Source organism: Pygoscelis adeliae, unplaced genomic scaffold (assembly GCF_000699105.1).
Source record: "Pygoscelis adeliae isolate BGI_AS28 unplaced genomic scaffold, ASM69910v1 Scaffold34, whole genome shotgun sequence".
In the NCBI taxonomy this organism is placed as follows: Eukaryota; Metazoa; Chordata; class Aves; order Sphenisciformes; family Spheniscidae; genus Pygoscelis; species Pygoscelis adeliae.
The window spans coordinates 2,764,743-2,788,540 of record NW_008824658.1 but is presented as its reverse complement, the minus strand read 5'-3'; the positions used below and the strand labels follow the sequence as shown (position 1 = coordinate 2,788,540).

The 23,798-nt window shown below is 41.6% G+C and overlaps 1 protein-coding gene across 1 annotated transcript in view; it reads right to left on the bottom strand.

Annotated features, from left to right (window-relative positions):
• Window positions 1-23,798, bottom strand: part of ADAMTS2 (ADAM metallopeptidase with thrombospondin type 1 motif, 2) — a 188,629-nt gene that overhangs the window by 15,197 nt on the left and 149,634 nt on the right. The window contains exons 6-13 of the mRNA XM_009322760.1: window positions 19,840-19,996; window positions 18,858-18,963; window positions 17,051-17,194; window positions 14,977-15,109; window positions 13,087-13,200; window positions 6,027-6,172; window positions 4,416-4,591; window positions 273-406 (exon numbers count right to left, since the gene is read on the bottom strand). Of these exons, the coding sequence (XP_009321035.1) occupies window positions 273-406; window positions 4,416-4,591; window positions 6,027-6,172; window positions 13,087-13,200; window positions 14,977-15,109; window positions 17,051-17,194; window positions 18,858-18,963; window positions 19,840-19,996 (1,110 nt within the window). The remainder of the gene's footprint in view (window positions 1-272; window positions 407-4,415; window positions 4,592-6,026; window positions 6,173-13,086; window positions 13,201-14,976; window positions 15,110-17,050; window positions 17,195-18,857; window positions 18,964-19,839; window positions 19,997-23,798) is intronic.

Here is a 23,798-nt window from a genome sequence, read left to right as displayed (position 1 = left end):
TTCTTTGAAAGTTAATTGTAATAGTTCATCTTAAAATACTGCATTAAATATTACTTGTGTAGGTAGGCGCTGCTGGAATTGAGTCACATGCAAGGTGATGGCAACTGTGAATACCACACATAATATTGTGACAAAAATCCTAATGAAATCTCCTTATTGCCCAAAGCAGCATTATACTTACTTAAATAGTCATTCTTGGAGGGAAACACTCAAGGTACCATTTAAACTGTTTTCACAATGCTAAGCTCTGAAACAAGCCATCAAAAGCTTACCAAGCAGTCTCCCCGCACACAGATGCTGTAAGCGTCTTTGTAGGAGCAGCGGGTCCCATCGTGTACCATCCTTTTCATATACACCACATCCCCTGTTTCCTTTGATTCACAATAGAGGTGGCACCTTTCCTTAGCTGAAAAATAAAATGACCCAAATTGTGCATCTTCAGCTCTAACAGTTTAGTTGCTGACTTTGTGAACAGCACTTTCAACAGTGTTGGCTCTCTCTTCTTCCTTGCATACATCACAGAACACAATACGGCACCCCATAAATCATCGATGCTTATCCCCTTTCAAAGGCTATGTAATCATTTGGAAACTGCTGAATCATAAAGCACCCATGTGTCATCATTAGGAGACAGTCTTAAAAATAACAGACCATTTACTTCGATGGGGGGGCCTTTATTTAATCCTTTGTCGGATGATGCAATCTGGCAGAGGTTTCCACAGTCTGCTACATGACTACCTGTGAGAGATACAGGTTTCTGCATCAGTTTCTCCTGCACTGCACTTAAATCTGAAAAAAGCAAAAGTCATTTTGCCATTTAAAGCAGCTGTTCGACACTGAGTGAATCTGGCATCCAAACAGCTGGGCCATACCGTTTCCTCCTAAACATGAAGTTAATTCTCCCTCTTTGTTGTATTTGCATTTATGATAGTTTAAATCATTAAACAAGCTGAGATGTCAAAGAGAATCAGAAAAGAACCATTTTTTTACTGCTAATACATGCACAAACAGCCAGACAAGCGTACCTCTTTCTCCTAATCTGTTCCAAAGAGCTAAGAACAAAAAATAAAGCTGAAATGACTAATCAGTGGCTGAATAAAGTTGTATTCCACCAGTGTATTTCATTTTACCCATATCTCTTGCTGTCCCCAGCCCCATAATAGGATTCACTATGCTTTCCTTGGCAGTGAAGAGCAAATGGCCTTTCTGTTAGATGAAACAAATAAAAGATTCTGTTATTTTAACATGATTAAAAGTTGGGACACTTTTCCCACCATTTAAAACAATAATGACCTTTCCGTTAGAGCAGTTCAATTAAAATAAATCTTCACAGGCCCTTTGCGTTCTTCCCCTGTACAGTTCCATGGCCTCTGCCCTCTTTTAATAAAGTCCTTGTTATTGCTGTTGATGTCTTCATGGCCACTGGGTATTGGTACATCAGAGACCTTTGTTACTGCTCCTGAACAATGCAGAGATGTCATGCTAAAAATGTAGGGTCTAGACTATTAAATCAGGTACTTTACTTTTCTTGTGCGGATTCTTAATAGGGGACTATTAAGATCATAATAACCACAGACCTAATGTATTTGCATATATTAGAAACATTAAACTATGCACAAGATACGGACGTGTACACACACACACCCTGCACATACCATACATTCACTGTACGTGACTAAATGAAAATATCAGAAGGTCTGACTGGGTGCCAACAACTCTGTACAAGGGCTTTATTTTAGAGAGGGTTCTCTTCCCATTGCTCCATGGGAACAGTAAATGTGCAAGTGCCGTTAAATTGGACCCTGTTAATTGCAAAGAATTATTTTCTTTCTATTCACTGGTGTTGGGCATAGTAGAGGTACAGGAGCATGGACGTGACCATATGGCTGTCCATTCCCTGCTCCTCATGCGTTTCCTTCTCATTTAATTGAGGCTGGGAGCTAAGAGCCAATGTCACTCTACACTGCCCTGGTAGATGCACGGCACAGGGGTATGTGAGCCCAGTGGAGGCTGGGAGATGGGGTGCTCAGGGGGCTTGGAGCAGGAGAGCGGCCATGGCACAGTGCAGCACTGGGGTGCTTAAGCACACACTGGGGTGTACCCCAGCTTGGAGGCTTTTCTCTGGCCACAGGATGAGATGCTCCTCTCTGTCCCATCACATACACAATGTGTCAGACACATCCAGCTGAGTTGCGTGTCAAGTGTATGGGTTTATGTCACTTTTGAGCCATGATTGCATTATCTGCACGAAGTATGTCACTGATATGCCTTATCTTTACAACAGGGAGTTTTAAATATATTAGAGTTCAAACATAAACCACCCTCTGGCCTTGTTTTCACACAAAAGCTGTTCCCTCTAATAACCTGCACAGGTAAACGTAACTCTCACCAAGGGGGCTGCAGTTATACCATAGTTATATGGGAAACCAGCGGTGCCCAGTGATCAGTGCTTAGACATCAGTGAGATGGTCTCTGACCCAGAAGCCATTGAATTTAATAGAAAAACATCTGATTAGTTTCAGTGGTCTTTGCAGCAGACTGCTCCAAAGGCTAAAGCAGAAGCAAAGGTCTGCGGGCCACAGCGTTCGTCCCCTGTCCCTGTGCCAGCAAAGCTATTTCATGAAATTAAGCTGTGAGGCTGTGTCTGCACCTCTGAAAATCCCAGATTGCACAAGATGGCATGAAAAGAACGAGGGAACCCTGAGAACTGTTTGGGAAGAAAGTCAGGCAAATTAATTACAAGGAATTTGCTATTAACTTCTGGCAGAGTAGCCTCTCACTGGAATGCAAAATGATTCACCCAAAGTGACCCTTCCGCTCCCCAAGACAGGCGCCCGCTACCTGCCCCTTGACAGGCCAGCCCTGCCCTGGAGCACCCGTCATTCGAATGAAGTGACCAGGTTTAAAAACGGTTAGCAGCTCGCACTCCTTGTCAAACAAGTTGAAAATCATTGCCCTCTGCCTTTTTGTTTGGTAAAACCTCTTCTCGGCATGTTTTCAACACAACGTGGCAATAGCACAGCAACAGCCTTCATGGCCCAAATCAACCAGCTGCACTTTCATTGACAGTTAAGCAGAGGCGTTAACAGGAAAAGGAACATTTTTGTTCTAAGAGGTGATCTCTGCTGAGATGCCAGAACATCAGACTGACCGTGCTGGTTCAGACCCAGCACCCGTCCAGCCCAACACCTGCCTCTGACAGTGCCAGCAGCGTTTGCAGGAAGATGTAAGAACAAACCTGACATTTTTCTCAGAATATTCTCCAAGTTCTTCCTAAACTGCAGCTTGGGGACTTCCTAAGTCATGGCTGGAACTTGGTGTTTAATAGCTCGTAATGGATTGTAGAACTTTAAAGAATTTCTCTAAATCACTTTTAAAACTTTCTGGCATCTGCAACTTCCTGTGGCAATGAATTCCAGTTTAATTATATGCTGTGTGGAAAAGTACTTCCTCTTATTTCTTTTAAATCTGCCACCTGATAATTTTATTTGATGTTCCCAGGCTTGCGTTATGAGATACAGTGAATAACCATTCCACGTTAGTCTCCTCATGCCACTCACAATTCTGTAACTCTATCTTTTTAATATAAATCATCACTTTTTGAGGGCGAAAAGTCCTAGTTTATCTAAACACTCCTTACCCAGAAGTCACTGCTTGTTTGCTTTATTCAGGCCTTTCTGAGTTCAACTGTGGGTTTTTTAGCAATGGGGCAGCAGTGAGATGGGTACAACCTGAGCTACATTGGCGGAGTGTTTGAAATGCAGGCACATCATGCAGGTACACAGAGGCAGATCAGTGTTCTCCATCCCTCTCTTGACAGTCACTGAACTGATGTTTTCCTAAAGCTATCCCCAACTCCCACACCTTTCTCTTCAGAGCCCACCTTGTGTACAGACCCATACACACTTACAATTTTTTATCTCCATATCCCTTATTGGCATTTATCAACACCAAACTTCATTTGCCACATTCAGTCACTTAGTGTCACAAGATCCTTCTGCAGCTTTCACTATGGGCCTTCTTATTTTAATTAGTCTGAGTAATTTTGTATCCCGAGCAGACTTCTCACCTCGTTCGCTCCCTTTCCCTGCTCTCTGCCACGTGTGCTCAGCAGCACCCATGCTCCCAGCACCCATCCTTGTGGGACAACCCCCCCATGTAAGACCATTCCCTTTTATCTCATGATAAGCAGTTTAAGAGTAGTTATTGGGGAACAGGGTCCAAAACTTTTTGAAAATCCAAGTACATTATATGAATTGGATCACTCATACACTGATACTCACTGATCCCTCCAAACAACTCTTAACAGATTTGTGAGGCGTGATTTCCCTAGAAGAAGTTTTACCCCTCCTTATATAATTTTTACTCGCGTTTGCATCTGATTTTACTTTTCATAGGAAAAAGGGACCGCTCACCATCGACATGTTCATAGGGGAGCCAGTGGTGTTTCGTGTTCTGGTACTCAAAGTAAGGATCCCACTGCCGGCACTGCTCCTCTCTGAAATCTTCAAAGTCCTTAGGACAGTCCTGAGTGTTGCACAGCTGGAACTCGTAGCTCGGTCCCATGCACGTGCGGCCTCCGTTGGCAGGACTGCGGGGAGGAGAGAAAGCCATGGTTAGTTTTGCCACTAATGCATGAATCAAGCGTCTATCAAATCCTCTGAGGAGTAATTTAATTCCCAGTCATGTCAGTAGGCACTTGATGAAGCCAGCGATTTATTTCTGGTATGGAAAATATGTATTTCCTTTAAAAACCCACTGTCACCGTTTAGCTCTTAAAAAGCAATTTCTGCAAGTAAAGCCTCAAACCACTTGATAAAGGCAAGAATAGCCATTTTCTTGGTGCGGCCCAGGAAAGGACAGCATGAGCAGATGAAGCGACTCATTCACATTCACCCCCTAAGCCAGCAGCAAATCCAGAAACAGAGCCCAGCTCAGTGCTGCGTCCCCCAGGCAGACGTGCATCAGATCGCTGTCGGATCTGGCAACACAGTGCTCAGGAGTTGTAGCTGGGTTTGCACCCTCTTCCAGGAACACAGAAAACATTTAAAATAGTACATTAGGCTTTTCCTACGTGAAAATAGATTTTACAACTAAAACTGTGCCCACAATTATAAAGGTCACTTTCATGTTGCCAATGTAATAAAGGCTGAAATTAGAACTGGTAAATTTTTTCTTAACAGAACAATTTCCATCAGAAAATGCTGCTTCATAAAACTTGAGTGTTATTTTAATCAATGATAAGATGATTTTTAACACTAGTCAAGTTCAATCACTTTATCAGCACAAACTGAGAAAGTCAATGTTAAAAATATTCTGTCTGGTAAAATAATTTAATTCTGACAATTGTTTCAGTTCTTCTTGTTAGGATCTCAACATTTTATGGTACCAGAATATAGCAATAATTGTACACTTCATATTACTTGTACGTACCAATCTATATTAAATATACTTCCAGCGTTGCCGAAATTAAGTCATTCTACATTATCTAAATGAGCCATATATCAGTTATCGAAGCAAAACAACTCAATATTATTAAAATTAACTTTGGGGAAGGTTCTGATTTCTGGAGCTTTGTTCCAACTTGGAATGAAACCAGTTAGAAAATATTTTAAGACCTTCTTGTTGAAATATCCAAAAAGGTGGATTAAACAAAAATTTTAAAAAGGTATATGCATTTTTTTAAAAATCCAGCAAATCATTGCCATTATTTCATACTCACATGTTAAAGCAAGACATATATAGGGCCCTAAACTTTTACTTATGCTTTATGCAATAGTGTAATAGCACTTTCAAGATCCTTGTAACTGCATAACCAGCTTAATGGATGGATGAACTGAGAAATAAAGATGATTCATGACTTGCTAAGGGTCAAAAGTAGAATTTCTGACAACATACACTACAGGTCGGACTTAAGAAGCGCCACTCAACGTCCTTTACTGCATTACTGCACTAGTAATTTAGCAAGGATTCTCACCATTCATTCGCTCCACATCAGAAAAACATATATGTGTTGGTACACTTACTGCGGATTGTCACACTGCCGTGTCCTATACTTCACCCCGGTGCCACAGGTGCGAGAACAAGAGCCAAACTTACTCCATGCCCCCCAGTGTCCATCCTGTTTCAGGATGTCTGGTGTTAGCCAGATGCAGTGACCTTTAAAGCAATGCTAAAAGAGAAAATTAGATGTCAAAATGATTAGATGATTGAATTATATCATATGAGAAGCTGTGGTACAACAGATTTCATTTTAGGCACAAATTCTGGATTTTTTTTCCAGCTCTCCAGGAGAAAGTAGTGAGACTCTCTGTCAGTCCGTGCCCATGATCACAAACTCACTCTGATTCAAGCCTACCAAGTTCATTAAGCTGCTCTCAGCACTTCATGCCTTCATCACGTGTCTGCAGCGGTGATTCCAACAGAACTAATACAGATTCATTTAAGGGAAATGGTAGACTCCCAAATCGTGGAGGCTAAATGTAAAATTCCGCCTCTGCCTTTGCATGCAGCCACTTCAGGCAGCAATGGCGAGAGCTCCTGCGCAGCACCGTCCTTCCCAGCAGCTCCTCACTCAGCATACATATTCCTGCAACAAATGTCATCAGCAAACTGGCATGAAATTAAAGCCAGCTCACATTTTAGACATTATTGCTATTAAATAAAGAACTCTTGCAGTCTCCCTGGAGATCTCATACTAAACCTGACCAAAATATGAGGAACCATTCATTCCAGGGAGCAGCCCTGGACAGTCCCACTCTGTGCCATTAATCATGCCCTACTAGGCTTTCTCTTTTCTTTTACCTGATTTTTAATACAGTCATTCTATAGAGGTTGAAATTTGCTACATTCCCCAAACCTGTAAGGTATTTAAGCATTTCTTTAAAAGCCTTCATAGCTTCAGTACTGATACTCTCTGCTGTCTCCTCTCGTTAAAGAAACCCACTGATGCCTTTCCACCAATTTCTTCACTCCCTAATCAAAGAATTTTTGCTTAGCTGAAGTCAGGATGAATTCTTCTCAAGGATCACAGATTCTGGCCCTTTCTCGTACTATTTCTGCTTTCATAAAAGTCTACTGATGAAGTGCGGGTGCTGGAAAATATTTCCAGCCCAACAAATGGCTTTGTATTAGACTGTCGCAGTTTGTCTGCATTAGCGGTTACTGTCGGGATAAGAGCGCTGGCTCAGGCGCACAGATGGCTATAACAACAAGTGCAATCAGTCACTTACTTTCCTTAACATTCAAGTCAACAACAACATTTTACACAGCTTAACAAGCCCTGGAATGCAGGAATTTGGCAGGCAGCACAAGCCGAGCATATGGCTAAATGCATGCTGCCAGCAAAAACAAAATCAGAAGATATATAACAGGAGAGCGTTGTTAAGCACAGACGATTAGTGATCTGGAAGACAAATTTTAAACTGATGGCTAATCATTAATAATGCTGATTTTAAAGAGAGAATCATTAATAAAATGGTGACAAGACACAGCTTACCGATTTGCTAATCTGCTCACTGACTAGCTCTTTATTCATATTATTTATTTTGGTGCTGATTTGGTTGGACAGGAGTAGAAAAGAGAGTAGAAATTAGGTTTCAACTATTTGTTCTCTCTCATGACTTCAAATATTCAAAGTCAAAACCTATGAAATAGATGAGTTACCACAAAGCCAATTATACCAATCCTGCTCCGGAGCTGTAATGGGCAGATTTTTCTTAGCTGTTTGACAGAACAAGAGATAATTCAGCAAAGCATGAAAGAAATGCAGAATGCTAATATGTCCTTTGCTTTCTTCGGTTTTGAAGCTCAGCACTGTACCCTTCAGGGACTCTTTACTTAGGGCTTTAGAGAGGTTTGTTTGAACGAACAGTTTGAGTCGTCGGGCCCTGTGTAGCAATGGGACCATTCAGAGATGCAGGGGAAGCTGGCAATGCACCAGCTTGTCAATACAAATTTCAGCTGGGCTTGGAAGCAGATGAGATGTGACAGCTCCTGATCTGTGCTTGCTTGCACATCCTTTTATCAGGGTTCTTCATTCCTCAGGTGTAAGTTCCACAGCAATCACTGAATCCGTTTCAAGAGCCACGTAGCATATGTTCATTATGTGATGATCCAGGATCCAGCGCTTGGACTCCGTGAAAGAGAGGGAAAGACATGTGATGTTGTGTTTTCCAATCTCTTTTCCCCGTTTTAGCCAGGAACAGGGGGATATGGGTTTGCAACAACCACTAATAAACACCTATTTGACACTGTGACTGGTCCCTGAACTGGAATGCAAACATGGAAAAGTGTTATTGACTTTGCTGCGTAAAGGAAAGAGCAGCACTGATTCTTACTGGAGAAGGTGGTCATACACCGATTGTTGGGAAGCTGAGGCAGAGCTATTAGGAGACAAGCATTTGTGTACAATGAGTCATCCCCAGCTCTGCCTTTTTGTTTGTGGATTAAAAGAAAGGAGCCTACACAGAACAAAACGATTCACAACCGAGTCTTACTCTTGAGACCGACGCAAGAAAACGCATGAGGAGGTAAAACCAGAGATGGAGCAATCTCCAGTGAAATAAAGGAAGCTAGAGCCAACCCTTCCTATTGCTACTACATTAACTACATAATGAGGTGGAAAAGAGCCAGTTTCAACCACTATTCCCTTCATAAACAGGGGGTTTCATTTAAAGAGTGAAGCATATTAAAGTAGTATTTTTTTTTAAATGAGCAAAAGAAAACCCTGGGTAAATGCAAATTGTTTTCTTAGTGGAAGACAAGATGACTTCTTGCAGTCTCGCCTATTTTTCTGGCAAACAGGACAGTCCAAAACAAGTGCAATTTCCAGGAGAGGAAGCTTAAATCTCCTGCAGTAAAACATTCCACTGCTGTTTTCAGCAGTTCTTTGAAACAACTGCTGCGGACGCCAAAAAAAGAGCCAGTGTGTTCCTGTGGGCTTAACGCATCTGCAAGTTAATTTTTCAAGAAAAGACTTGCAGATCTTCCGTTTTGCCATCCCTGCCTATTTTGTATCAGGCAGCAACTGGCAACTCTCCTATCTCCTCGCTTGACACCCCAGTTATCTATCAGGTAACCCCTCACACTGCATCATGGCTGGTGGCCCTCAGTTCTCCCCGCTCTCCTGAGATCGTATCAGGAGAGGGTTACTTATTTATTTGTATTTCCCATCACATGCAGGCTGGCCGGCTCTGCTCCGTCTGTTTGAGAATAATTAGTTGCAAGGGATAAACTGAAAGCTCTAACACTAAAGTGTACCGTGAGCCAGTAAAAGTTTCTTCAGTGGAGAATCAAGCATTCTCACTGTTTCTGTGGTGACTTACACAGCATACACTTACCCATCTGTCTCCAGGAGAAGCTGAGGTCAGCTTTCTCAGTGGGAAATTATCTGGATTGCTTTGAGTACACAATAGTGTTTTCAGAAACCTCTTTTCTCGGTCCATTTCTCTTCTCAATAATATCTGTTTATTTCAGTATTTAATCATTCCCTTCCTTTCCTGACAGACTAAAAAATCATTCCAAGTTTGACTCAGATCACCTCATTAGCATGGTGCAAGCGAAGAGAATACCTGCTAGTTTTGTGCTGGATCCTTGGCACATAAGCCAAACCCAAGAGCAAGGTCAGCTCGGCTGGCAGGGGTAGCTACCAGGCTTTTACCTCTCTCCCAAGAAAAGAAACAAAGGAGGCTCAGGTGGTGCAAACCTTTGTGTTAGTCACTGCAGCAAGCAGATGGACTCAAGCATGCGATCTCCTTGCATGAATGACTTCGGGTTGTATTTCTATCCTGTGGAGAGCAGTTAGCTACTTCAGCTGATACGAATATCTCCCCAGAAGAGTAATAGTTTAAAAAAAAACGGAACAACAAAAACTGATGATGTATTTCTGAAGGTTGCCTGGCTTCAGAAGCCTGAGGCTAACGGTGGAGCTGACAGAATTGTATACAAGCAAATAAATTATCAGCTGAAAGCATATGTTTTCTTTTAATCCACAGAATGCTATGCAGAGTTAAGCTTTGCACAGTTATGCCTCATCTGCATGGTTTACTACAGCAATTTATGGAGTGTCTTTGACTTCACATTAAGACTGACCCTCCATGTGCTTAACTTTACACACTGGAGTTATTTCATGGAAGTTAATGTGACCAATGGTCACATTCTGACACAGAAGTAATTGCAAGTTGCTGCATTATTGAAACGTCACAAAATTGAAACAATCTTCCGTCTTGCTATTGAAAACTCAATCTAGTTTAAAAAAATCAGGCCTGGAGCAATATAAAATATTCTATTATTTCCTTTAGGATTCTATCAAAATAGTAGATTTCTTCTCTGGCTGGGAAGCTCCAAGAGAATATTTTATTTTTCTGTCCCTATACCCAGCAAACTGTTAGTTTGCTGCCAATTAACACAATGGTTGTTCAGATGTCTCCATTTGCACAAGGAGACTTATTAAAAAGTTTTTGAAATGGCAGAACGCTACTCTTCTGACAACTTATTTCAAATAACCACATGCACACCAGAGCTTACACACATTTACATATATTTACTTAAATATACATCTATATGTATGTATGCATGCATACATACACACATATAGACAGCATTAGAAAGTCTCATCTTCCTTCCATTTCTAAGGGTCAGTGCCTAGGTCCAAGACACAGCCTGGGTGTGCAGAGACACGGCCCTTATCAGCATGCTTGCTGAGAATGTGCTACAGATCTCACGTCTCCCATAGGTGTTCTTGCCCCTTGATCGTCCGTTAGGAAGGAGGCAGCTGGATTGGATTCTCCTCAATAGCATCTGCTAAGTTTGGGAAAGCGAAGAGACCCGTTATCACTTATCTGAACACCAGGCTTAGGTGAGAACATCTATGCACCATACGCCGTGTTAGTCTCCCGAACATCGCTTTCACTTCTGGCATTCGGTCCCCTCAGCTGCTGCAAAGCCAGGATGTTTCTTTGACGCATCAGCAGTGTTGTGATTGGTTTGAGCTTAAAATAGGCCCTGGGAATTAGTGGTATGAAATCACGAAAACTGCAACTCTCTAAAGTGGGAAACAAATGGATCTTTTTGAATCAACATCTTTAATTGCTTATGTTTCTGTTCTTTTCTTTTCTGGTGTTATTCCAAAGAAAATAGTGGATCAAGTTTGAAGTTATTTTCCTCTTCCTCATGTGCTGATGAAGTATCATGGGAGATGTATCTTAAAGGAGGCTGCCACACGGCAGCTGAGTCCCAGCTTTGGGCTATGTGTGCATTTAACAGTCCTCATCCTTTCAGGTAAGAGTCTCTGGTGTTGTGCAAATTGATGAAGAGAGTGAACAGGGAAAGGCCAAATCAAAGGCAGGGATGAAAAGGAAAGGAACAGATGGAAAAGGACTGATCTGATGTGCCTGTATTAAAAACACCAACAACTAATAAATACACTGGTCAAATGCTGAGCTCAGATATACAAAGTCAGTTGTATAACCTTCATAAGTCATGCTATTTTTAAAAAAATGTTTAGCTCAGACTGCTGAGCCTTATCTAACAAAATGGTTTTCATTTTATATCATTTTCGCAGGTTCTCCTGGAAGGTTGCAATAAGTTTATTTATCAAAAAACTGGGACAGCTCCTCTGGGAATAAAACAGTCATAGTCCTATCATCTACTGAAACTTCAGAATGTGCACATACTCTCTTGCATCTCCACTGAACTAAAAAGCCTGGCTGTCTGCACAGTTTGCTGAAGCCTTGGATCCCAAGTTCCAGTCCAGAGAAAATTTTTACAGCTGAGTTGCATAATATCCTGACAAACTGTTTATAATGGAAGCACTGACAGATCCTTAACTGTATGGTTACAAGTTCTTTTTTTCTTCTCATTTCTGTTCAAATACTAATATGAATGAATGGCTTGGGGAATAGGGTGATGCAATAAAATGGAATATAACTGTATTTTTCTGGGTGTTTCATGAATATTTTTAAGGCAAAAATCAAGATATAGAAAAGTGAATCCAAAGAAACTGTCTAAGATTTTGGATTGTAATTTAAATACTTTTTTTTTTTAAACAAGAAACAAAACTGTTATAACAGGAATAATCTAAAGAGAAAACCAGAAGGGAGTGGTTTATACAGAGCATGACTTGCTAGGGAATTAATTTAGCATTACATTATGTTTTCATTAAAAAGACATTTCAAACTATAACAGCAGCTGCTAATACGGTTCATTTATTGCATAAATGATGTCATCCATTGGGTTTTACAAAACATCTTTCCAAGTGGTGACATCTTCCTCTCCCCCTCAGTCACTGCATCCAAAGCCCAGGGAAGCCACACTTTTTCAGCAGACTTCAAAGGACTTGGAGTTCAGATCTGCTACGAGCACAGCATGACCTCCACAGAAGGATAACTGAGACCTGGAGCAGGTCCAGCATGGTGGGCTGAGGGGTCGGAGCTGTCTGAGCCCTTGCCACCTTGCACCTTCCCTCCACAGTTCCTCATGCCTCCCTTGACTCTCATCAAGCCAGCAAACCCACCTCCGCAGATCTGCCCTTCTCTCTTCATAGTCCTTCTCTGCAGTCATGTTGGCTCTCTAGCTGGCACTCGACTCCCACATCCATCCTTTCCCTTGGGGCAGCCACAGCAGCCTTAGCTTGGCTGTCATCTCCAGGACCTCACTGCTCTCTGCACCCCCTGCCCTGGGGAGGCCAGTCAGCATCACCACACCACCATTGATACAAACACAACCCCCCTGACCTCACAAAAGTCGTGGGCGAGTGGAAATTTCCCCATTTTTGGCTCTGCCGCAAAGACTTGCCAAGAAGCACGGGGTAATCCACAGATACTTCCATGACTTGTGTGAGGACGGGATTCGATGGTCACAGAGCTGCCATGCAGGACACACCAGCCCCGGCCCCTGCCTCCTCCCCTCATGCTGCTCAACAGCCTTACTTGCACTCATGAGTTTGCCCCACACCTTAGCGGACTTCAAGTCCTCAGGATAGGTTCTTCTCATCTTCCCCTTGATTTTAAGAGGAACATCCCCAACTGCACACAAACACACATGAACACACCTGAGCATGCGGGTACATGCAGCACCCACTCTCACCTTTCCTGGTGCACACATGGTCCCGTCCAGCGGAGGCCCTTTCTTTGTTTTGCAGAAGTAGGGGTTCTCAGGGTGGCTACACCACAGCTGCTTACAGGGATCAAACGTACGGAACTGAAACACAAGGAAAATCAGAGCGGACGATGCTTCGAGAGAGCTCCCACTGGAAAATGCAAGAGAAGCTGCAGCACCGTGGGGTTTTTCCTTTCCTAGCTGTAAAATGCCAGCTGTTATCACTGATTCCCGAGGAACACCGTGGTGTCTGTGGACTGAGCATACCTGAGCTTTCATGAAGTGAGATCCCACCTGCATTTGACAGAATAAGGTTGGGCAAAAATAGTTTTACACTAGTGACCAAAGGCAGACTGGGCAAGGGGGAAAACTAGTTCCCCCAGATGGTAAGACACACACTGCCTTTTCTTACAGTTTCTCCAAATGATGCTGCTTCATTTGGCAAACAAAACAAAAAATACTTGAGTACTCATGGGAGAGGGAAACCAGCTGTGCAGACTATAGCTCAGCTGTTGCAATCACCTTCTTAGGAGAATGAGAATTTGAGCTCAGGACCCTGATCCAATCGGCATTTTACCTACAATGCAAGAGCTTGTCTAGGAGAGGATGAGAACTACCCACCACACAACGTACTAAAACATGATGTCTGGACATGCTTTTGGCTATTCTGAACAGAAGAATAGAAAGCCTCCGTCTCCCAGGCTCTGGAGAGTGGCTGTAAGAAAAGACACTCTTTGGCTGGGACATTCTTCCAAGGCATCATCAGTGGGAATTGTGTCAAGACACAATACTACAGCTGATGCTTTAAAGGTTCTCATCCATTATCTAGGGACACCACTCGGCACACATATTCCTGCAGATGGGAATCAAAGCAGAAACGTTATGTGCTAGCAGCTGCCACACCAGCTGAAAACATGTCTTTCCATTTAATATTTTGCCCTGCTTGAGGAGCTGGAGGTGGGAGGCACAGCCCTGCTGCAGAAAACTCTGCTTTCTGAGGCCAATCCACTGAGAACTGCACTAATCTTGCCTTGCTTTAAATTTAGTTTGTCCCTTGTTTTCCTGGTACAAGAGAGCCAGCCATGTCATCAAGAGTCCTTGCAAGTTGCTCTACTCGCTGTCACGCTTATTTTCTCATGCTAGGCATCAAAATGCATCACCATTTCCGTAAAATTGGATCATAAAAGCGTACTGCCACATGTTAGCACTAGAAGATGTGCCACCAAATCCATCTCCTTCACATCTGGGTGGGATTTTTGTAGCAAAATAACTAGCTGCCAGCAATAGGAGGCTCAATAAAGCAGGAAGCTTGTTTCTTTGAAGTCTACAGCTATTTATGAAACTACAGAATAATTATTTGTCCCTTGTTTTCCTGGTACAAGAGAGCCAGCCATGTCATCAAGAGTCCTTGCAAGTTGCTCTACTCGCTGTCACGCTTATTTTCTCATGCTAGGCATCAAAATGCATCACCATTTCCGTAAAATTGGATTGTAAAAGCATACTGCCACATGTTAGCACTAGAAGATGTGCCACCAAATCCATCTCCTTCACATCTGGGTGGGATTTTTGTAGCAAAATAACTAGCTGCCAGCAATAGGAGGCTCAATAAAGCAGGAAGCTTGTTTCTTTGAAGTCTACAGCTATTTATGAAACTACAGAATAATTATTTCTGTAACCCCCGTTTAAAAAAAAAAAAAAAGACAGAGATACTTACAATAACATATTTATCAACTTTCAGTTGTTATTCCTTGCTCACAGCTAAGTGAGCACAACATCTTTCCTCGTGGGCTTCACTACACTGGCCCTATTAAGGGCATTTCAGAGACACTTACAACACTCCTGGATGAGAAACAGCAGAAGCCAAACTTAAGTACTCACAGCTGTGCACATCATGTAGCCCAAACCAAAATCAAAACGGCACTGCTCATTCATGGAGTAGTGAATTCCTGGCAGCTGTGGAAGGGAAGGCCAGTCATGTTCGAAGGGATCATCACGCAGACAATCATAGGAACTGCAACAGGCAAAAATTACAGTAACAGATGGGGCTGTGAGACTTGCACAGTGTTTGTGGTTTCAGTGCCTTTTTGATCCAAACAAAACAGAGCCTACAATTTCTCAGACACTGGTTGTGAAGAGCAGCTAATATTGCAATTACACTCACATTAACTTTATCATGTTGTATCCACCTTTAATGGATTCTATATATTTTTTTCTGAAGCCCTTCCATTGTAATTTCCATTTAGCTTGCAGGTAAATTCCTATCAGTCTCCAGGCTCCTGATGTGAAAGGAATCAAAGGAAGAACCCACATGAGACCAAGAAGAAAAGAAAGTTTAATTAATTTTCCATTTGTGGAATTTCTTGCTGCCTGCAACTGTCTTTCAAGTGAAGTTTTAGAAGCAGAAGCCAGGGTAACCATACGAGATTACCACTAAGCTTGCAGTTTTCCTGTGCCCTTGCTGAGGAGCAGCAACTCATTTACAAGCATGTGTACTTTCCTTCCTGCATTAAATGCTCAGGTTTGTTCCCTCCCTCTTTCTCCCGATAGCTCTCAGCTCCATCCATAATTTGTACAAAGTTTCCTTTCTGCGTGATGAATATGGGAGTTTCTCCTCTTGTCCTAAATCGTGAGGACAGCCTGTAACGTACTAGAATCATGTTTGACTAAGTCACGTGGAGAACAGAGGACTGATGCTAGTATCACTGAATGCTTAACACGGTATAATCATTGGTTAATTCACAAGACCGATGTGATCAACAGTATCTCTGAAAAGTCTCCAAGTTATTTAACAGACATGAGGACACCATACACAAGTCTATTCTGGCAATCATTCAGGTTGCCTTAAAGATACCAATAGTTGAAAGCGGAATTTTGAGGTTAGATTTACTTCAAAGCAAACCATTGTTCTGCTTTGTTATAGGATATTTAAAAATAGCTGTATTTAAAAAAATGTAAAGCAGCCCTCTAGGCCAGATGATTTTTATTGAATGGTTAAAGCTCTAAAGGATCTTGCTAACTGAAACAATCACACTTCTCTCACAACATTTTTATTCCTTATTGCCATACCTAAGATATGTAAGATAATAAAAATATTGACAAAAAGACGAACTCATGTTTACTTCATGTATTTTGCTGCATTTTTTTTCCTACTTATTTTCAGGTTTTGCTGGGTATCCTTGTAGTTTCCCCATATTTTTCCACTCAATTTGCATGTAACAACAAGGGAAAGATCTTTTCTATAAGGAGCAAAACCGTGGTCATAAACATCAGTTTGTCAGGGAACTCCAGCGCAGGGTCAGGTTCGAAGGGAAGGCAGGGGACATGGATGAAGTTGTTACAAGGACTGGAGAATAAAATGGCTTTTGCATTTAGGGTACTTAAAGGAAAAGTGACAACTAAAGAATTAATTCTAGAACCACGCCTTCTCTTTGATATCTATTAAAGTCAAGAAAAGCCCTGAGCACTTAAAGGGCAGAATTTCCTCTGTAGGCAGCACCGTCTTATCAGTGACAGGTATCACAAGCAACAAATGGCCCTTGAAGCCAGATTTGGTATCTGTAGGATAGACACCACGCTGCTGGGTAATATAGGCACTCCTCCAGCTAGAGGTTACATTAGGGAGGGAGGAAAGTTAGCAATGAGTTAGTAATAGTGTCTTCTCATAACCCCTGAGAAGACAGCATATATACTATCAATGTCCAGAAAATGAATAGATGTAAATGAAATGAGAACAATTTAAAATGGACTGAAATCAAACTAATTGAGAACTTGCATTATTATTTGCAACTGATGGGAAACCATCTCATTCTCGATAGGATGGGAGGGATTCTTTGTTTGTTTTATTCAACGCCATTTGCGTAACTAACAAAAGGAGAAAGCACAAATACTAGATGCAGAATTGTTCTTACATGCTTCCTAATCAAAGGAGAGAGGCTGCTTAACAGCTACTCACTGGAGATATCGATTCAGCTCTTGCTGGCTGCAACGAGACCAGTGGAAACGATGAAACGCGGCTTGCACAAGAGGGGCCATGATGCTCCCCAGGCGGACTTCATCCCCACATCTGTTCCCTTGGCCATCGTGCTCCATGCCTAAACTGCCCCGCACAGGAGAGAGCCAGCACAGTTACATCGCAGGTGAACTCTTGAGTGCCCAAGTGCTTTCACATCCCAAATGACACCAGTGGTTGATTGCAACAAGGTTCTCAAGTCCCATAACCCTTGTCCACATGAGCAAAGTCATGAGAAATAAGACAGGGTGAGACTGAAGCTAAAGAGATAGTCTGTAGTAGCTCCCACATAGAAGCACTGACCCTTGAGAGTACTTTCATGTGATTAGCTTAATCCACTTTCAAAACAGACTAAAAATGCCTTCCTTGGACTTCTGTGCACATCCACATTTGTGAATAACTACGGCTAAATGAATCCATTTCTGGATTAAAGATCTAGTCTACCCTCCAAGAGTATTAACAGAAGTTTATTCATACTCCAATATGGAACTATTCAGGAGTTTATCTAACTTTTTAAAAATCACACCTTCGCTTAATTTGAAGTAATTTGCAATTGTAGACAAGTCCTTTGCATGGAAAAAAAAAGATGCCACACTGAAAGCTAGTTTAGACTAGCTGCTGCTATTGCCCAGTAGTAATTCCACGTCGTTTAAATGTGAAACAGCCTGGAAAGTGTTGGGTGCTTTCTAGAAAATTACCCCAAGTTACAGATATTTTAAGATTTCTTTTTGGCTTTATTATGAATATATTTTCTCCTTCCCTTGGTAGGATCTTATATTGCATTTTTTTCTATGAGCACTATTTGACTAACATGGGCAATATCTATCCATAACTTAAACCAAATTAACAGATTGGGGCTGAATGTGATTTCAGGGATTACACACATTCTTCAGTGATCTCTCTTTTAAAGCTCACTGTGTATTCTTTCTAATCTTAATTCAAAAATTCTGGAATCAAATACCATCTGGGTATCAATTCTATGTCCCTGTCTAACTAAGATATGTTTACAGTGAGATTCAATAAACTTTGGCAATTTTTTATTTAAAGCCCTTAACAATTCTGATACAACAAAGAGAGAAGGGCCTGCAGGCTTTCTTACGGAAAACAGAATAGATGGAAACTGTTCAGAAAAAGCCTTTCTGGGAACTCTTGTTCTACCAAAGAGAAAATGGGAAATCAGCAGGTGTTCTCTGCAAACAGGGAAACTAAAATGCTCTGGGAGAAACCAAAGCTCTGACAACTGCTGCCCGGTCATTGGTTCTAATCACATCAATAAGTAAAATGATTGCATTTTTTATATGAAATATATAGAACGGCTGTAACCTCAGTACTTGGCACCTCGTTTCTATACAGTATTGTATCTTTTACCAGCAGTAACATATACAGATGATGTGCTTACTTAATATGGATTGTTTTCAAGAATCATGTATTCCACTGCCTCAATGAATTCATATTTCATCATTATGAGTACTTTACGTTTCCACCAGGAGACTATAACGCATCATTCAATCTACTCTCACAGCAGCCCTGGAAGGTATTTTGGTATTAGTTCCTTTTTCCATTTGAAAATACCAAAATATAAAGCTAATTTAAGACTATAAGGAAAGCCTTGACAGAGCTGAGATCTGAAGTCAGGGCTAACCCTGAATATTGTTTCTTAACATAAACTGCATCTTTCCAATGTCATGGATATTTGTCAGTACCAAAGACATTATAAGGTAGGACATGGGATGTCCACAGTTTTACTCACACATGTCCAGTTTCATGAGCCACCACAAATGCAGATGAAAAACCATCTTCATGGTTGAGAGTGCAGCTTCGAACAGGATGACACATTCCAGTGACTGGAGCGTAGCCTGTGAGAAATACCCCGTGTTCCAGAAAATGAACAAGTATGAAAAGGCAATGTGGTGAGGAGCTCTAGGACAAACATCTATCTTTTGTGACACAAATATAGTTGAAGTGGTCTTCTCAAGAGACCTCTGTCCCCGAACATTTAATAATGTGCACCCTCATCTACGAAATAGATGAAAGCAGCCTGTTGAACAAATTAAAACTCTATTCCTGGTTCACCAAGAAAACTGTTGTTATCTCTGGGACCATCCTGCAATTGCCTTCTCCAAGTACATAAGGCAAGAGGGGAAAAGGACACCACACGCTGCTGTGTTACAGCTCATGAGGAGCTCGGTGCAGTTCCAGCCCCCAGGGAACACGTGAGCAAAGCCCCAGCCCTGTGCTGACAGCAGATCTGGCCAACCCAAAAGGAACGGGAAAGCTCTGAGATTTATCCCCTCCAGTGAACAAACCTGATCTCACAGGAGGCAGAGCCTTGAAAAAAGGAAAAAGTGGACAGCGCTTGGCCCTGCTGTTCCACACTTCTGTAACAATATTTCTTGGCAATCCTGCTGGAACATGCCAAGAGCTTTGGAGACCTTTGAAACACAAAATCTATTCTTTAATCTTTGGGCATTTTCAGGACTGTTTACACAGGGATGCCATTTGCTTGGCTTCAGCAAGAGCAAAGAAATGATCCAATAAATAATCCCACCAGTAAGAAAGGATAAAATAATAAGTGAAAGTTACAACTGCAGAGCTCTTGGGGAAAGAAAACGTTGACCAAAACTAAGCAAAAGATACAAAATTAATTTGCATAACTAGCCTTGCTAAGTGATAAACACAACCGCTACTCAGAAGTCTTGACATTTACAAAACAAAACGTGGTAAAATCTTACCTTGCATGCCAGATGGACCAAAATCCTGCCTTGTGAGAAAGATAGCATGGTCGTGATATTCTGCGTGCCCAGTGTCAGGTTTCTGTTGCAAGTAGGCCCAGCGACACACATTTTCCAGACTTTGTGAAGGGTTCCCAATCTCTATCAGACTCATAGACTGCACATGCGTAGGAAAAAAAGACACCAATAGTTATTTATTAAAAGCGTCGCAATTTTTTTTCCAACTTGTTCAGGCACTTGAACAAACATTCCATGTCCATTAAACGTCTGTTCTTAATAAAGAGACAATTACATTTCAGAAACAAATTTTACTGGATCAAGAAAGTAAGAAGATAGCTAAAGTTCACGGTTAGATTACATGCAATTTTCATGACACATTCATGAGGTCTAACATGTAACAAAAGACAAAGAAAAAAGGGGGTATTTAGTAACAAAACTGATATTTTATTGTGCACTGTGTATTATTATCTCTATGCCACCCTGGCACCAGCTTGCACCATCACTTCCAGTCTGGATATAGAGTTTCCGACGGAGCCCGTGCCCCTCTTGGAACTGCAGCGGCTGTTGCCCAGCGGAGGCTAACCCAGAGTGGGGAAAGGTAATGCCTAATGGCCAAGGGAAGCAAATGGCAACAACGGCAGACGGCCAGCACCCAGCCCTGGTTCATCAGCCACTCTTGCCATGAAACCGAGCTGTCAGGGCTGTTTTGTCAGACCTTTGAACACTACTGGATGCTCTGGAAGCGTAAAAACTAAGTATAATTTTTTCAGCTGTATATTTGAATCATTACGTCCAGAAATGGAATTTACCAATGACTGTCTTTTAAAGTGCATGTTCTTTATGCCATTCCACATCTGAAAATCGTTCTGAAGGTAGCACACGTAACTTCCCACTGTGGTACGCCATTCTCCCTATAAACCGCACGTTACATGGGTGGTGCGCCGACACGGCTTAGCCAACTCAAATGAGCTCGTATGTGTGTTAGGTGCAGTGCAAAGGACAATTCTCTTGAACAAGAAAGAGAAAGGTATCTTAAAATCCAACTACTACATTTGCCTTTTTTCAAAACAGTACTTTCTTAAGAAATCCCAGCTAATTCTGCTTAGTATTGTGCATTGCTAAGACTTAAGAAAGCTTATTGTATGCGGGATGCTATAAAATGTATGACTAATTGACCCATCCCAGGCCTTCCAGGATTTGTAAGAATTACATATGTGAACCCTGGCTTTTCATTTGCAAAAATTAAATTACCATGACAACACTGTAATCATAACACAAACCACTACAATTTAGATGCTATACTGTACTGTAAGCATTTGTCATTCCAAAATACTTAATGCAGAGCAAAACCTAGCCTGGGCCAAAAATAAGAGAGAAGTAATATAGTTCGTGTTTAAATACAGATGTATTTGACGTGTCCTCTAATTGAGTGCATGATGGAGTACACAGAGTATTGACTACATGAAAAAGAAAATCCTCAAAGGGTTGTGGAAGAACAACCTGGAATTGATAAAAGAAAAGTCTGCCAAACTGAGGTCTGATTTTGGCAAAACTGGGATATTACAATTCTGCAAATGTTCAGAAAAACAAATTAATAAACCAAATAGAGGCACAGTTTGGATTCTGATACCACTGTGGAATGAAAAAGTTGTAATATAATCCCACGCTGGATCATACTGCTTCCAGCCATAATTCCCTTGGAAAATAGAACTAATAACTGTATTAAAATGGTGGGACAGTTGAGGTGCCTTTATTGCATCTTCATATATTTATAAGAGCAGACTTAAACAAACTTCGAGTGACTATTACAGGGTAAAATTCTGGCTCTTCAAGCAAAAATCCTATTCATTTAAACAAGGTTTGACCATTGTTGAGGTCTTCAATAACATCCATCACTGGTAAAATAAAAAGAAACAAGCAAACAAACAAAAAACCTATCTATCTACATCATCTCCACCTTGTTCTCATTTCTCCAAAGCTTCACAAAAGAAATCAAACCCTTCAAGGAGCTCAGTGAGAAATCTTACTGCAAGACTCAAAAAGCAAAGAATGCTGTAAAATGAAGTTGAAAAATCTCAAGTCGTGTATCGTTTGCTAATAGTTCATTGTCTCATAATGACCTCCTTCTGTACATTCTACCAAATGAAAATCACCACATCTTGTAAGATGCATCGATCAGAAAACAAACAAAAAATATGCACTATCAACATGTGCTTTGTTTAAGGGTATCCAAATATTTGCAAAGAAATCTCTGCATGATCAGCAACCAAGCACAGAATATTAAAAAAGCAATAAATTCTAAATAACCACCGGTTTATAGCTCTCCTCTGTCATATGTCCCCTCTTCCCTATCCCCTAAACTGAAACCTTTGCAGCGGACCCCAGCACAAAAGCAAAAGACTAGTCTCTGAATGAACTAACACAGCAGCTTGCAGCACTTCTCTGACGAACGTCGAGTCTGCCAGAGACCAGATCAGTCTGCTGCAGCACACCCAGCAGCTCCCACGGTTCGGGCACTGCATTGGCATCTGGCATGAGTGGACAACTGTTTTCACTGTATATCGAAGTCCACTCTGAGAGCAAACCCACTGGTTCAGTCCAAGAGCATCTCAATGCTTATTTATCAAAACACTGATTTTAGAGTTTGTCTTCAAGCAAACAAAAGGAGAACCAACTGGTTGATGTGGAGCATTGTGGGGTTTTTTGCATCCAACACAATGGGGAAAATGAAGAAAAACCCTTCGGCATAAGAGGGGAAACTGAGAACACACAAGTCTATAAAACATGTTTCAGCTGATGGCCTGACTTCTTTGCCAATGACACAATTTTACATCAAAAATGTAGTACGTAAAATTGAGTCCTACTGCTCTTTAAGTTAGGAAACGATGCATCCAGGAGGAAGTCAATTAAGTGTCCATGTGCTACAGATATAAATAGCAAGTCGAGGTCCTGTGTCAGTGAGGAGGACTTCCAAAGAGTAAGAGGAAAAACTCAGTCTACCTGCTGAGTATTCAAAGTCCACTGAGCACTCAAATCATCTGGCCACTAATCCCTTGTCTGTCTTCACTGTAATGTAGCAGCCTGAAAGGAGAAACCCACTTGATTCCTAGCAAATTTTCACCTGAATTCCTACTTTCTGCAATTTGTCAAGGACTTCCAAATCAGAAAGGCTCCAACAGTACCAACAGTGAATACTGCATGGCCAGGGAACCACCGATCTGAGGTCTGAATCAACCTCACTGTGCTATGCAATTGCACTGGTTCAGACCAAAGAGCCATGTAAGCCACGGTCCTCTCCTGATAGTAGGCAATAGGATGCCCAGGGGAGGGAATTAGAGGAGTGCAAGTATAGTGTAGTATTTGCCTCCAAATAACCTCCAAGGCTCCAGTGGTCTTTGTTTGGATCAGAGATTTCCTGAGCCAGACATATCTTTATATTGCATTTTTATTCACTTTTTCAGCTGCCTTGCCTTTAAAGATAAATGCTGCTGTCCTGCAAGAAAGGAGCTTAGGAAATCATGGGACCAGGCACAGCTTGTTACTAGACAGGGCAGATGTAATATGTTTTGGAAGGATGTTGTCCAAAAATTTACTCTTGTAGAGATATCAGATAACACTTGATAATATTTTCTGTTGGAAGTCAGTGGGGAGCTTTCATCAGACTCGGAAAAGCCCTGCCCCTTATTAAATGGACAAAGCGAAAGGAGAAAGAGGAAAAGAGATGAACTATGTACAGAAATAAGTAAAGGTAAAATCCCTCTTTGTCAGACTTCAAACAGAGAAAGTTTGGGGGCTAGCAGGCTGCCTATGGAGAAGAAGTGTAGGTGTTACTGTTGGCCAGCAAAGGGCCCACACTGCCAGGAACATGCAGGTCCTGCAGCTGGCTAGGAGCTCAGACCTGGCTGGGAAGGACCTCTTTCCAAACAGGACAGCAGGCCTGTGGAGAGCATTACTCAGCT